This window comes from Anabrus simplex, chromosome 3, assembly GCF_040414725.1.
Source record: "Anabrus simplex isolate iqAnaSimp1 chromosome 3, ASM4041472v1, whole genome shotgun sequence".
Taxonomy (NCBI): domain Eukaryota; kingdom Metazoa; phylum Arthropoda; class Insecta; order Orthoptera; family Tettigoniidae; genus Anabrus; species Anabrus simplex.
Genome location: NC_090267.1, coordinates 337586088 through 337601618, shown reverse-complemented (window position 1 = coordinate 337601618; position 15531 = coordinate 337586088). Strand labels below are relative to the sequence as shown.

The 15531-nt window shown below is 38.7% G+C and overlaps 1 protein-coding gene across 2 annotated transcripts in view; it reads left to right on the top strand.

Annotated features, from left to right (window-relative positions):
* The window catches only part of lilli (lilliputian), a 544716-nt gene that overhangs the window by 492786 nt on the left and 36399 nt on the right, over positions 1-15531 (top strand). For both annotated transcript variants that reach the window (XM_067143209.2, XM_067143208.2), the window contains exon 13: positions 5066-5250. In XM_067143209.2, the coding sequence (XP_066999310.2) occupies positions 5066-5250 (185 nt within the window). The remainder of the gene's footprint in view (positions 1-5065; positions 5251-15531) is intronic.

Below are 15531 nucleotides of genomic sequence, written 5' to 3'. Positions count from 1 at the left end.
TTAGATGTTTCATGACAGTCTTTACGAATATTGTAGACGAATTGCACACAGGCATTCTGAATACGCTGGAGTTTGCTATTATTTTTCTCTGAGATATCGCTGTAAATTCCAGTGCTGTCATCTAAAATAGGAAATACCATAGTTTGGATCAACATCTTTCTCACCGAAAAAAGAAGATACGGCAAGTTGCAATGGCAATATGCTAGACACTTCCTTGACCAAATGCTTGGCATGGAAGGTTCAGGATAGAGTGTTATCCATTAGAATACCTAAATTATTAACACATTCCTGATACTTGACTAATGAACCATTATAATTACTGGAGGAATGTCCCTGTTGAAAAGATTTGATAAATTTCTTCGATATCCTAGAAAAGTAGCTAAGGTTTTGTTTTCATTTAATAGTAAATTATGACTTAGTGTATATTGATGTAGTCTTTCCATATCTAGATTTATTTTACTAATATTTTCGTTGACACGCTTCACATGAAAATGTTGTTATTATTATTATTAGCGTATGGTAACGTACACAAAACAATACAAAGATTAAATATAAATGAACAGTAACACAAACCATTATATACATAATTATAAGATATACACATAACATTGAAAACAATCATGCAAGCAAAAGGGTTCAAAGATTTAGATCTAAATTCTCTAGCCATTGTATGGCCTCAGCAGGAGCCACCACAAAGTCCTGGTTAGATGCAGCGAATGCCCTTCCAATGCATTCGGTGACGATATGGTCGATAGTCTGTTTAACTGCACCATAGTCACAGGCTGGGGAAGATCTCATACTCCATTTAAACATCATTGAACCACATCTCCCGTGGTTAGTACGGACTCTGTTGAGGGCTACCCATGTCTTGCGGGGCAAATCAAAGCCAGCTGGAAGATTCTTATAATTGAACAATGCCCGCCATTGAGTCGGAACTACGCTGTTCCACTCTTGTTGCCAATCTGCTTTTGGATTGAAATCCCTCCTAACAAGTTCCTGTGCTGTTTGAATAGGAGGAGATCTTGATTTGAGGTGGCTGAATCTGACGTTAGCATCTTCATGGATGGGGAGATCAGGATTGGTTAATATCTTGCTGTATTCTCTAAACAAGTTGTTCAATCTTCTAATTCTAGGAGGTTCTATGTGGCTGAGCACTGGCAACCAGAAAAGAGGAGTAGATTTTACTGTGCCACTTATGACACGCATTGTTTCATTCAGGACCGTGTCCACCTTTTTAGCATGAGAGCTGTTGATCCATATGGAAGAACAGTACTCAGCTGTGGAAAGCACCAGCGCCATAGCTGAAGTACGCAAAGTAGATGCAGAGGCTCCCCATGTGGAGCCAGCAAGTTTGTGAATGATGTTGTTGCGTGACCTTAATTTGGCTGCTAGGTTGGTTAGATGTTTCCTGTATGATAGTGTTTGGTTGAGAGTAACTCCAAGATATTTGGGGTTGGCATTGTGAGGGAGAAGACTTCCATTAAGTGACACGTTCAAGGTGATATTCGCTTGCCGGTTATTTAAATGGAAGAAGCAGGTTTCCGTTTTACTAGGGCTTGGTTTCAAGCACCACGTTTTGAAGTATGTGCACAAAACATCCAGATCTGCATTTAAAGTTCTCTCTATCACATTAGCATCTACATGCGGACTAATTATTGCCAGATCGTCGGCATAAGCAAACTGACGAGAGCTCGTGACAGGTATGTCTGCAATATACAAGTTAAACAGTAATGGAGAGAGAACAGATCCTTGAGGTAAACCATTGTTAAGTACCTTTATTTTGCTGTGATTTGTATGCATGACTACCTGGATAATTCTGTTTGAGAGCATATTGTTAATCAGACGCGACATTTGACTGCACTTTGTCAGTTTAAAGAACTTATAAACAATACCTTCTCTCCACACTGTATCATATGCAGCTGTTAGATCAATAAACACTGCACCACTCTTTAATTGCTTTTCAAAACCTGTCTCAATATGTGTTGTCAGTGCAAGCACCGGATCTTCACAACTACGTTGAGGTCTAAAACCAGCCTGTTCGATTGGAATGATTTTAAAAATTAGAGGATTTATTCTATTGTAGATAAGCCGTTCCAAGAGCTTAAAGCAGACACTCATTAAGGCAATTGGTCTATAGCTTTCGACAGAATCCGTAGGTTTACCAGGTTTTAAGATAGCTAGTATCTTAGTTCGTTTAAACTCTGAAGGGAGTTGACTTGTTCGGAGTATGTTTGAGAAAAACTGCACTAGCCAGTTCCTTACATTTTTTCCACAGTGCTTCAAAAATTCTGGGTGTATACCATCAAAACCCGGGGATTTTCCATTTTTCAATTCATTTAAGGCAAGCAAAAGCTCTTGCTCAGTAAAAGGAGCAGAAATGTTGGAAGAAGTAGTGTACTCCTTTTTCAAACGAAACAGTTCGTTTTTTATAAACCTTTTGTGTAATTTGTCTGGCTTGGATTTGGACAAACTGGCAGTGCGACTGGCAATATGATTAGGTGAAACCTCTGGTTTCAGCTGGGGACTGTGAGGTATTCTTCCCAGCTTCTTTAGAAGGCTCCAAGCTTTTCTACTTGAGTGTCTGAAGTCCAGTGTATCTATGGTTTCCTTCCATCTGCTTCGTCTAGCTTCATCTAGTTTATGAAAATGTTGATAGATATGTAAATCATGGCATATATATGATGTCTCCTGTGGCGTAAAACTCCAGGTAGATCGTTTATATACAATGAAAACAAAAGGAGACCAAACACAGAACCCTGAGGGATGCCAGAATATACACTTGACCATTTAGAGAAATTTTGTTTGTCAAATGATGATGATGATTTAAAAACCTTTTACAGTTCTGACATCAATAATACTCTTTCTTTTTTTCTCTCTTTCTCTCTGTGTTTTGATAAATTTGCTGCAGGAATGATAGGGGAATTTTCTTTTCATTTTTTTTTTTCCAGTTAGGTGAGTCACATATTTCAGTTTCAAACACATGAAATGTTGTTTAAAATTTATTAACTCAAAAGGCACTGTAGCTTGACTACCATTTAGTGTAGTAGTAATTTTTGTGCATTGTTGTGAAAACGAGAAGTCTGTAGTGTAAATTTCTGCAGTTGAAAAATATGCAGCTCCCTACATGCCAATTCAACACTGATGACAGATAAGATCTCTGAATAGTAAAGAAATTGAAGCTCTGTGGAAGATGAAAGATGGTTAAAGAAGCGCTCAACGACTGTTCCTTGGCTCGACTCCAGAGAAGGTCCGCCACTCGCAACTGACAAACCAACTGTTCCACATATTCGTACACATACAGTACTCCAGCTCAGTACATGATGATCCTCATGATGATACTCTGACTCCGAGGTACTCTGACGACAGCCGGCACTACTGCCGACCTACTTCCATTACTCCAACTCTCCAACTACTGACTTGTTGAATTTTATTGAAGAAACTGCTTAAAATAGTTTATGTTGGATGCATATTGTTCCTGAATCATGTATGGTAGAGTAAATAATTTTCAATCATTAAGTGTATTGACAAGGTGGACCCAACAGAAACTATTTTAAATAGTTTCTTTAATAGATGTAGACAAGTCAATACAGGATAAAATAAAATATCTATTATGGTTAAGTTTATCAACAGTGGCTGACTTTTTGCGGCTTGCCTCCTTTTTATATCCTGATGATGGAATACTAGTCACTGGGGCTAGGCCGGAATAGAAATATTCTCGTTTTGTGTTCCAAAAGACGCACTGGGAAACGAGATCATGAGAAGAATAGAGGGGAGAGACTGTCACTATGATCTCGGCCTGGGAACTCCCAGTTGACTCTCTGGTTCCTTCCAGGAAAAACCAAAGGGGGGCTGGCATATAACAGTATTTTGCTAATCCTAATGAAATTTATTGGTGGTGTTTTATCAGTGCCCAGTATTCCACAAACTGTGGTGGAAATTTTCAGGATAAATATTTGTGTTGAACAACATCTAATGGTTGAAAATTTTGAGTTACCAGGAAAAGAAAATAACCACGTTTAGGGTGCTCTAGTTCGTATGATAAATCAGTGAACTTAGGAAGTGCATACTTACAAGATCAGACTGCTGTACAAGAAAATGCAGTTGTTAGGAGAAATATGAGAAGCAAAGAATGCACCAGAGTTGTAGTACTTATAAATTATATGCTACAAAATTATATCATTAATTAGAGTTAGACATGATCTTTTTCAATTTTGTGGTTTCAAAGAAAACTATGAGAAATTCTTTACACTTGTGAAGTCTTGTGGATTCTTTATGTCTCCACAGAACATAAAGAATTCTCTTTGTTTTCTTTTGACACAGCAAATTTCTTCTGATGTAACTTTGATTGACCGTGAGAAATTCAGGATCTAGTTTGGTCGCCTATTTGTGTAGACTATCAGCCGCCCTGCATAAGCAGTCCGTTGCCCAGGGTACACCACGAGGAGGTTATCTACTTTTGTATACTTGCCATACGATAAATAAATAATAATAACAGCAAATTTCCAAAAGATATCATGTCTTTCGCTAGCCCCGTGGTGTAGGGTAGCATGTCTGCCTCTTACCCGGAGTCCCCAGGTTCGATTCCTGGCCAGGTTAGGGATTTTTACCTGGACCTGAGGGCTGGTTCAAGGTCCACTAAGCCTACGTGATTAGAATTGAGGAGCTATCTGACGGTGAGATAGCGGCCCCAGTCTAGAAAGCCAAGAATAACAGTCGAGAGGATTCATCGTGCTGACCACATGACGCCTCGTAATCTGCAGGCCTTCGGGTTTAGCAGCGGTCGCTTGGTAGGCCAAGGCCCTTCAAGGGCTGTAGTGCCATGGGGTTTTGGTTTTGGTTTTTATCATGTCTATCAGTAAGTCCAAATATTAGTTAGTTTTCACAATATTACACTGTTCATTGAATTTCAAAGATGATCCTTAGTTTATGAGAGGATGATTACCCAGTTGTATTTTGTCTTAAAAAACAATCACTATCACCGTAACCGACTATTAGGAGAGAACAGTTAACTTTATAGATTTACAAATTTTCATGTGAATAGTGACTTGATATTTCCATGTTACAGAATGACACTGCCTTTATGGATGCACCTCCCACCAACCATGAGCGAGAGGAAGTCCCTGCTGGCCCACTGGATTCACCTGCATCTGAAATACAGTATTCTAGTTACCAGTGGCCCCCCTCTCAGCAGCGAGTATACTTCTCTTACTTTGAGCGACCTGAAGATGAGGTGTCAGATGAGGAGGACAAGTAAGTGATTTTGACAGAAATTCATCAACTATTGAAAACAGACATAAAAAACTGAGGGAAATGTGAAAATTTGATCCTTAGGCTCTACTCCTATTATATCTTCTCAATTTAAGACTTCATATTATCATCTGTTTTTGTTAATCCACATTATACAGTATTATCACAGAGAACCTGCAAAAACTCCAGATTTCATGGCATTATAATAACATTATTCTGTAAAAGTTCAGGTAAGTGACTACAGAGAGAAGATTTGTGATAAATTAGAAATGTAGGCCAATGACCTGGATGTTATGCCCCTAAAAGCAAGTAGAGTCTACCTTCATTAATATTAATCACTGGTGACATGACGATACTATAAAACCTCCTGAAGATGTTTCTGCAGTGGGCAAGGAAATAGAACGTGTTAAGCGAGAAAACGTACTGCTGAATACACGAATAAAAACTATCCAACAGGGATATGAAGGGGATTTTACGTCTTGTATCCGCGGGTACAGTGAAAACACTATGAGAATAGAATATTGAAAGGTGTGGAAAACACGAGAGAACAAATATGAAAAATTATTCTGCTGGGGCTTATAAAATAACAATAGTGCACTGAAAAATGTTAAAAACACTAAGAAGTATGAAAACATTTGAATGGGTTCCATAAAAATATCAAAGTATTATGTCAGATCACACTCTTTCTAAAACAAATGTTAGTAGAATCCTTTTATTTCGGACCAGTTGGTTATTAAACATTATTTTTCCAGCCACACACGTAGACTTTGAATTGGAGGTTATACATAGCCATGTGCGACTGCAACAGAATGGCTTTGGCCGCCATTTTGAATCAAACAAAACTTCGACGGACCAAGACCGATTCGAGTGATCGAGTCGAAACTGGAAGGTGCGAGTTTCAACATTCACGCCAACTCTGCTCGCTTAAAGATGTGGATGCCAGTCGACTTGCTGACACAGTAATTTTGTCTTCATTAGTAAGGAATTTCACGACTTCTTCTGTATCCATAATTAAGCTATCACAAGACAAATATGTACCAAGCTGGTCAACTTCATACTATTATGTTCCAATTGCGTAGGCTATCGTGCGACAAATATTCACTACACTTCACTGTACAACTAAACACAAATAACTTCTGAATGGAATGCGAAATACAAGCACAGGCAGGTTCATTGTGTTATTTTGCAGTTTCACTGCTAACCGGCAAGCAAAACTGAGCATTTCTGAGTCTAATGGCTTACTCCCCGAAGATGCAATTTATCCTGTGAAGTTCAAGAATTCAAGGCCTTTTCCCGTTATCACACAACTGTGGTGAGGGTTCTTAAACGAGTTGGAAATCATGTTCCTGCCAGAAGGGATGACAAATAACATTTTCAGAGCTAGGAAAAATGTGATCGTATAAGCGGCAATAGTGAAAATGTGTGACGTGCTGAGGTATTTTTATATAGATTTAATACAATGAGAATCGGGACTTTGAATTTACGACTTGCTAAGCGGGTGAACGTATTAATGAGGAACGCACTAACGAGGTTTCACTATATTTAATTCTAGGCCGACCTTATGCAGCAAGGGTCTGGCCATCCTTGCCAGTTCTGGAGCATTTTCGAGTGCTATGTCATCAGCAAAAGCTGCAACGGTTATACAGTAGAACCTCGATTATACGTTCCTGGAAACTACATTTTCCTTTATTATTCATTCAAATTACGTGGTCCCGCGATCATCCTAAGTAAATCACGTTGTAAAAATCCCGCATCATCCGTTCCTCGAAGAAACGATTTCCCGGATCAGCTGTCCAGAAATTTCAGTCCCATCGACGCTAAATCCTCGATCACGCGTTTTTCAAGTAACTGTCTTACGAAACGACGGCTACGGCATACTTAATGATCTTCGTGTTGACGTCCCGTTATTGCGGTAATTTGAAGAAGTACTGTACGGTACTGGAAAAGCGATCGGCGGTGAACTTGCATGAGGGATCATCTTAGCATCGCATTCGGGTAGTATTGTTTAGAGAATCCTCGGAAATCATAAAGCAGAGAGTGCCCATGACAATTGGAAGGAGACAGAGCACATTTCAACAGCTCTGTTTGAAGACGGAACAGGTTTCGTCAAACGTTCGTACTTGCAAAACGCCTACATTATATCCAGGGTGAGATGTTTATATTTTTACTTTTTTCGAGCATATCACCGAACAGGTTTTTGGCATTTCCCTCAGGGCACTGTATAGTCACTTGGCTTTCAGGCAGGAATTGCAACTGCTCCTTCTTAAGTAACACTAATTTAGTATTTTAATATTATCATATATGGCCTAGAAACCTGCACAACAACCCAACAAGTGGATAGCAAACTACAAGCCGCAGAAATGAAGTTCCTACATACTATGGTACAGAAGACAAAAAGGGACAGGGTAAGGAATGAAAGAATGAGGGAGGAAGCTGGTGTGTACCCATCCCTGAATGAAAAAGTGACAAGGGCCCGTTTGAAATGGTTTGGCCATGTCAAACGGTTGGACGATGGAAGGACAGCAAAACAATGGCTACACACAGTCGTCGCCGGAAAACGACTGGTAGGAAGACCTAGGAAGAGATGCCTGGACAAAGTGAAGGAGGACATAGGAACAAGAGAGTCAGCTGGGATGACGTCTTGAGAGAAGAGTGGTGCATGGACAGACAGAAGTGGAGAGTGCTCGTAAACCACACCCGGGCAACTGGAGTGGAAAACTGATGTTGATGATGATGAATATTATCATATACGATTATGTTATCTAGACCAGAACAGATGTTGCACCTTATATACATAAAGCCATGGGAGGTTTTTGGGATTGCCTATTACTGTTTTCATCCTAATATCAGACTGGGAATTTCATGTTTTCGTGTTAAAATGTTATAAAAGCCGTAGTTGTTTTATTTGCGGACGTTACATTTAAAAATGTTGTATTGTTTCGCACTCGTACCGACTTGTACAGCGAGGGCGCTTTCCAGCTGAGCTCAAGGTCGCGAATAATCATAATTTCGGAAGTGATAATGGCATTTTTTCTCTTTCCAATTTGATTGTGATTAGTGACGGGCAGAACTAAATAATGCATTCGAAAACTTGAGGATTCATACTTCTCGAGTTCAACATAACCTTTAAAAGTCGATGTAGGCCTAATTTATGCGGTACAAGATTTCCATAAACTGACTAGGAACAGTGTACCGTTGACCAAATTACAATGGAAGATTAAAAAAAGGATTTTGCCATCATGTTGGACGCTTTTGTATCTAATGTGCTTTATTTTATTAGATTAGAGAATGAAAAACTACTTGCGGTTGATTGCTGTTTGGCTTGGCATTACGGGTATTAGATTTTTCAAAGAGTTTGTCTAATCAAAGTTGCCGAACTGAAAGAAGTTTTCAAAGGAATATGATGAAGTTTTCAGAGGAAACTGACGAAGTTCCCCGGTAAAACCGAATGTAAAGTTTCGAGATTTTTAAGTCGTGTACCGGTAATAAACCTTTGAAGCCAGCCCCGCGATCTAACTTGCCTGCCTCTCACCCGGAAGGGCCCGGGTTCGATTACTGGCCAGGTCAGGCATTTTTGCCTGGATATGAGGGCTGGTTCCAGGTTCAGTCATTCTACGATTACGCTACCTTTAATTGAGGAGCTATTTAATGGTGATATGGCGACCTTGGTCTAGAGAGCCAGGAATAATAGCCGAGAGGATTCGTCACACTGACCATGCATCACCTTGTAATCTGCAGGCTTTCGGACCAAGAGCGGTCACTTGGTAGGTGGAAGGCCCATTCGGGCTGTAGTTTGGTTTGGTTTAGGGGCGTTTGTAAGATTACAAGTATACGTATTTCATTTTTGTGATGTTTAGCCAAATTGTTGATGGTTCATTCGTTCCCGGATTTTCCGTTTTCCCGTGTTATACTTTTTTTTTTCGTGGTCCCTCCAAAATCGGTGAATCGAGGTTCCACTGTATTGTCTATTTTGGCTGATGCTTGGAAACCAAAATTTATGCAAGATTTCACTCTGACAATTCCATTAGAATGACAAATTGAAAGGACTGGGGATAAAGGCATCTAACATCACAGTTGTAAGGTTTCTACCTCCCAATTTTCCTTTTCAGACATTCATCATTTAATAACACGTTCAAGTACTTTCCAGGTTTACTTATGAATTCTTTTTGATTTTCATTGAGTAAAATATATTGCCTTAATTTTGAATAAATCCCCCTTTCTACAAGGTGACGAATAACCGAACATATTGAGATAGGCCTCCAGTTCTTTGGATCATTTGGGTCTCCTTTTTCCCTTGTATATAAGAACAGTGAGTGCTTCTTTGAAAGCCTCTGGAACAATATTCCATTTAAGCATAATCTGCATCAGAGAGAGAATTACCGCAGAACATTCAGCCATTTTTAAAGTTCTTACTACTACTATTTTCAGAACCAGGCAATGTATTCCTTCACATGCTTCATAACAGGCGTTCAATATCCCCCACCGAAAGCTCAAACGTCTGATCTATATCTGCTTGTTGGGAAAATGGTTGAGAAGAATCATAATATTCAAGCACTGAACTGTTTTCACTACTCTATCTTTCTTTAAATGCTTCTTCAAGAACTTCCATTGGTATCAGGCATTTAACCTCACTACTTTCACTCAGCAAAATATATTGGTATTGAATGAGATCATAATTATACTTTTCTTTTCCTGTCTCTCTTTGAATGTCTTTCCAGGTTATTGCTTTCACCAAACCTCCTATCATTAGCTGCGTAAATCTTCTGCATTTTTTACTACTGAATGTTTAGGCCCTGATAATGAATTACCCAATTTGTGAAAAGTACAAACTCATTATTCAGTGTATTGAAACCCTCAGTATCACGCTCTCCTTCCAGCAGAGCGGAAAACTGTGACTGGAATGAACACACTTCATCATTTATTCTCTGTATCTCATCACTAGTATTTGCGGTTATACTTCGTGAATTTGTACTTCTTTCATCTTCCACAGTTAGATCTATCATATTATCTGAGGTTACATCTTTCTGAACCACCGGGCTGGGTGGCTCAGACGGTTAAGGCGCTGGCCTTCTAACCCCAACTTGGCAGGTTCGATCCTGGCTCAGTCCGGTGGTATTTGAAGGTGCTCAAATACGACAGCCTCGTGTCGGTAGATTTACTGGCACGTAAAAGAACTCCTGCGGGACTAAATTCCGGCACCTCGGCGTCTCCGAAGACCGTAAAAGTAGTCAGTGGGACGTAAAACAAATAACATTATTATTATTATCTTTCTGAACCAGTCCATTTCTATGCATGTCTGGATGTGCCTTACTAATATGTGTACTTACTTTTGTGAAATATTTTCTGAGTGAGCGGAAGCAGGGTTTTCAGGTTGTGAGGGGCCACACTCATCATCACCTGTGCAGCCATCTTTCTCAGAACTCGTAATTTAATCCTGGAAATACGTGTGTATCACATGTATACAAATAAAGAAAATGGAAATTATTCCCTGGTTGAAGCAAACATTGCCTAGGTGTTAACTAACGAAATATTTCTTTGAAAAGCATCAACGAGAAATTACACACAAGATAGTTGCTGTCTGGTTCACTGCCAAACTTAAAAATTTAGTTGAAACCTTATAATAATAATAATAAAGCTTAGCCACAACAGACAGCATAATCAAACATATAAAACACATTAACAAACCATATTATACCAATATAGTTGGTCTGTTATTGCACGTTATAAATTTTCCAACTAACTCATTCCTGATTGCCAGCGTTTCGCACCAGTGTGCTAAGTTGGGCTCATCAGTTGGTAAATAGCACACCTACCAAGACGCATGGCTAGTGCATACCGTGGAGGCCACTGTGTAGGCTACTTGGAGCCACTGGCAGTGCCAATGCATTATTAGAGACTTTGTCTCTTTTTCAAAAATTGATGCCTGCCTGGCCATCAGATGATATAGATGATGATTCCCATAGGGAACCAATATAGTTGGTCTTATAAATTTACTCATATATAGTTGGTCTTATAAATTTACTCATTCGAAACAAATATTTCATGTTCCCTATGGGAATCATCATTTATATCAAGCGATTCCAACTGAGGTGCTCCCACGGCCCTGGCTGGCTCCGGCAGTAGCCCCGGCGCTCTGCTGTAGCACCGGTGAGGTGGTGGGGGAAGGAGGGGAAGTGGCAGAGGCAGAACCACAGTCCGCCAAGTCAGTGCACAACTTCGAAAACAATATTATTTATGACAATTCTGTGAACACACAAACACACAATTTATTCTGTACATACATTGCGTTTGCCTTAATCTACATTTAGCGTTTAAGTCGATTGTTGACATGGTTTTGCGGCAACTAATTTACCAATACTGGGTACAATCGATTTGGCATGAGAAAATCTAAGTACAGCCTCTAAGACAGCATCAGACAGAGAAGTCCTAGTTCTGCATTTATTTAAATTCAGAATTGAAAAAATCTGTTCGCATGCATAAGTTCTACCGAACATTGACGTAAATTTTAAGGCAAGTGCATGAAGTCTGGGAAATTCTTGTGGATGAACACCTTTGTAAAAGGAAATTAAATCACTGCTGTAGTGGTAGTACCTGTCCGTTAGGATTGCGTTGCACTGTAGTTTCATCAGCTCTGTTTGGAAATATGGCGGTCAATTTTCAGGTCGCGCTGAAAATGGGGTCATAAATATTCCAAGTTGAGGTGCCATATCGTTCAATTATTTGAATCGGGCATTGAATTCATCCTGCAAAGTCTGTAAAGACGTCTGATAGTCTCCAAGATTTTCATAAGTAGACAAATGTAATGATTTTAATGCAGGAAAATTGTCAAAATTTTGAAAGCCTTAATTCTATTACACATGGTGATAATCAGTTTGTTTCTCCCTTGTAATGAAATATTTAAATCATTCAAATAAGACGTTATGTCCGCCAAGAAAGCAAGGTCAGCTACCCATTATTTATTTCACAAAATTGGTTGTGGAGAACCTTTCATCTCCAGGAACAGAGCAATTTCTTCAATTATTACGAAGAAGGTTGCTAGCACTTTTGCGCAACTTAACCAGCGTAAAATACAATAAAAGGGAATGTCACTACATTCTGCCTCGAGATCTTTTAGAAATTCTTTGAACTGCCGATGGTTCAACCCTTTCTTTCTGCAGAAATTTACACTTTTTGACGCGGTATCCATACAGATTTAAAGTTGCGAAAGTTTTTTGCACATAATTATTCTTGATGTAAAACACAATGTACCGATAACATTGGAGGTAACCCAGCATCACCCACTTTCCTTTGGATGCGGCCTACAAAACCTTGCCCATCCGACGACATCGCTGGTGCTCCGTCAGTAGCGACACTACACAGATTTTCTAGTGATAAGCCCATATAGTTCATTGCGTCTTGAACAGCTGCAAATATATCTGCGCTGGCAGTAGTATCTTTGAGGGGAATGATGTCTAGTAGCTCCTCCGTAATAGTGAAATCTTTTCCGACTCCCCTGATGAAAATAGATAGCTGTGCCGTGTCACTTTTGTCAGTAGTCTCATCGAGAGCAATCGAGTACTTCTCAAAAGTGCCGCATTTGTTCCGCAATTGCTCTTTCAGTTCAGCACCAAGTTCCTGTACACGGCAAGAGATTGTTTTGACAAGCTTATCGCCTCAAACTGGGCCACAGCACGTGGACACAATACTTCCGAGCACTCTATTAAACATTCTTTTACAAATTCACCATCACTTTTTACAATTTTCAGAGCAACAATATAACTTACTCGAACTGCACCTTCTGAAGTCTTGGGTTGAAGTATCTGTGGGAGAGGGAGATAAAATAATTATCTTTGTGTTTTGTTAGCAGCACATCTAAATCTAATTCTACACAGTTCCTAATAATACAAACCCACAAACTAAAACAAATCCCCTAAATTGCATGTAACACAATTCCTAATGTGTAAGTTATTACTTACTTCTGAATAACTTGGCAATTCCGATTTTAACTTGGCAGTTTGTTTGGTTCTTGCTGCGCCAACACTGTCGTCGAACGGTTGAAGACTTTATGCTTAAAATGACATGGCAAATTAAACATTGAGCTTTCCCTTCGGTATTTACAACAAAATATGAATCCTCCCATGAAGGATTAAACAGCATTTTTAACAAAGGAGAAACTAACTGCTCCGCTGTCTATTCTATCAAATAGATTCTACTGAGAATGACACACATACAGAGAGAATGAGAATGAATGTACTGTCTCTTACGTACACATGCTCCGACCACTACGTGGGGTAGGTGGGGAAGGAGGGGAACGGTGCTGCTGAGTGCAGTGCTGGTGCGCCCCAGCACTAAGTGCTAGAGTTGGAAAGGCCTGATCTATATCATCATTAGCAAACCATGCAATCAGTCGATAAACCCCAAACGAAGCACAATTTGCTTAATTCCAGTAGAAATACTGCTTGACTAAAATCAGTGGGCAAATCCTTAATCTCCTACAATAAAAATCTGTTCCGTAACTACCTTCTCAAGAAGTGTCGGTATGCTTTGTACTGCATACATTAATTATTCCCAGAAATGTGGGCTAATGACTTTCTTTAATTGAAGATAATGAAAGTTGCCAACTAGCAATTGTGAAAGTAAAATATCCTCCTTGACTGATTATATTGAAGATCAAATGGAAACCAAAGATAACAATCAAACATCTTTGAATGGAATTTGCGTTGTGTTTAAGTTATTTGAGCCCTTGATTTCCCCCCCCCCCCCCCCCCCCCACAGGAAAACCAGTTCATGAATATTTTTCTAGGATGAACTCAGTGATGCTACTGTTGCTTTAGTATTCTCTCATGTCAATTTTTTATACTAAAATTGATGCAATAGAAACAGAATTTTCAGGATTGTACTGCTCAACGTACCTTTTCATTTCCCTAATGATCAATTCAACTAATTCTCTATCAAAAAGGAACTTTAAAATTTTAAGTTCAAGTATGCAATTAATATTTTCATCACCTTCCTGGGTCTAAATTCGCACTACTATATATCTCGTGCTGCCCTGCGTAATTGTTCATGGTCTCCCATTCAAGTTCCTGTTAAACTGGTTCATCATCACCCTCACTTTAATCGTATATAATAGTATTTACTACTGCCAGATAATCAGTTTCATTTTCATTGCTACTGGAACTACTAGCAATATCACTCTAGTTATCATCAGATTTATTCAAAACTTCAGTACTTTGGTTTAATTCAAACTTTAACCTGCCGTACTTCCACAATACAGAATGTCACATCACAGACTGAGAGTGAGCCAAGTACTCACGATTCTTAAAAGGTTTCAAGGCATTGAGGAAATATAGGAAATCCCTGAATAAAGTCTATATATGTATCAGTTGAAATATTAAAGTTCACTTGATCTATGCAAATTTGAAAATTCAGTTAGTTAGCCACAGGACAACTAGAATGCATCAGAAAGTTTTGCCTGCTCCAGTGGTGATAATGTAATAAAAACAAACCAAATACTCACTGGATTGTGTCTACATGCATAATAATTGAATGATGATGATTTGTACTGTAGATCTATGTAAGGAAATATCATCGTGCAGTTAGCCACACCTCCACTAGAAGGCAGAAAAAATTTACGACTGTTCGTGCTCAAGCAGAAAGAGATAAGACAATTTAAGACACCATAAAAAGAAATCAAATTTGGGCTCATTCATAGAAAGAGAGAAGGAAGAGTTCTTAATCTTCGTATATTTGCCATTCCCACCACAACAACATTAAAATATCATAATCTATAAGTTTCATTTCCGTATTAATTTTGATATTCATAAATATGAAGTTTTTGAAGCTTCCACCTAGTCAATATTTAATTTATATGTTATTATTTTACAGTACCGGTTTCGACCTTGTGAAGGTCATTTTCAGCTGACCAACATAACATGTAATTAAAACATCACTGTAAGAATGTCACATAGTATGGGATAACATTGTGAATTTACAAACGTTCTTTGTACTAGCTTAAGCTATCGTCTACGTTGAATTATGTGAGAATTAAAACTTAACTTACTATTACGTACATGGATGATGTAGGTTAAATATACAATATTCTTAAATTATAAACGTGTCGCATAGTATGGGTAAAACATTATCAATTTGCAAATGTTCTTCGTCTTATCTTAAACAATTGTCTACATTAAATGATATGAGAATTAAAACTTAACTTTACTATTATGTGCATGGATGATGTATGTTAAATATACACAATGTTCTTAAATTATAAACGTCCACTGTTCCACATTAAAACTTATTGCT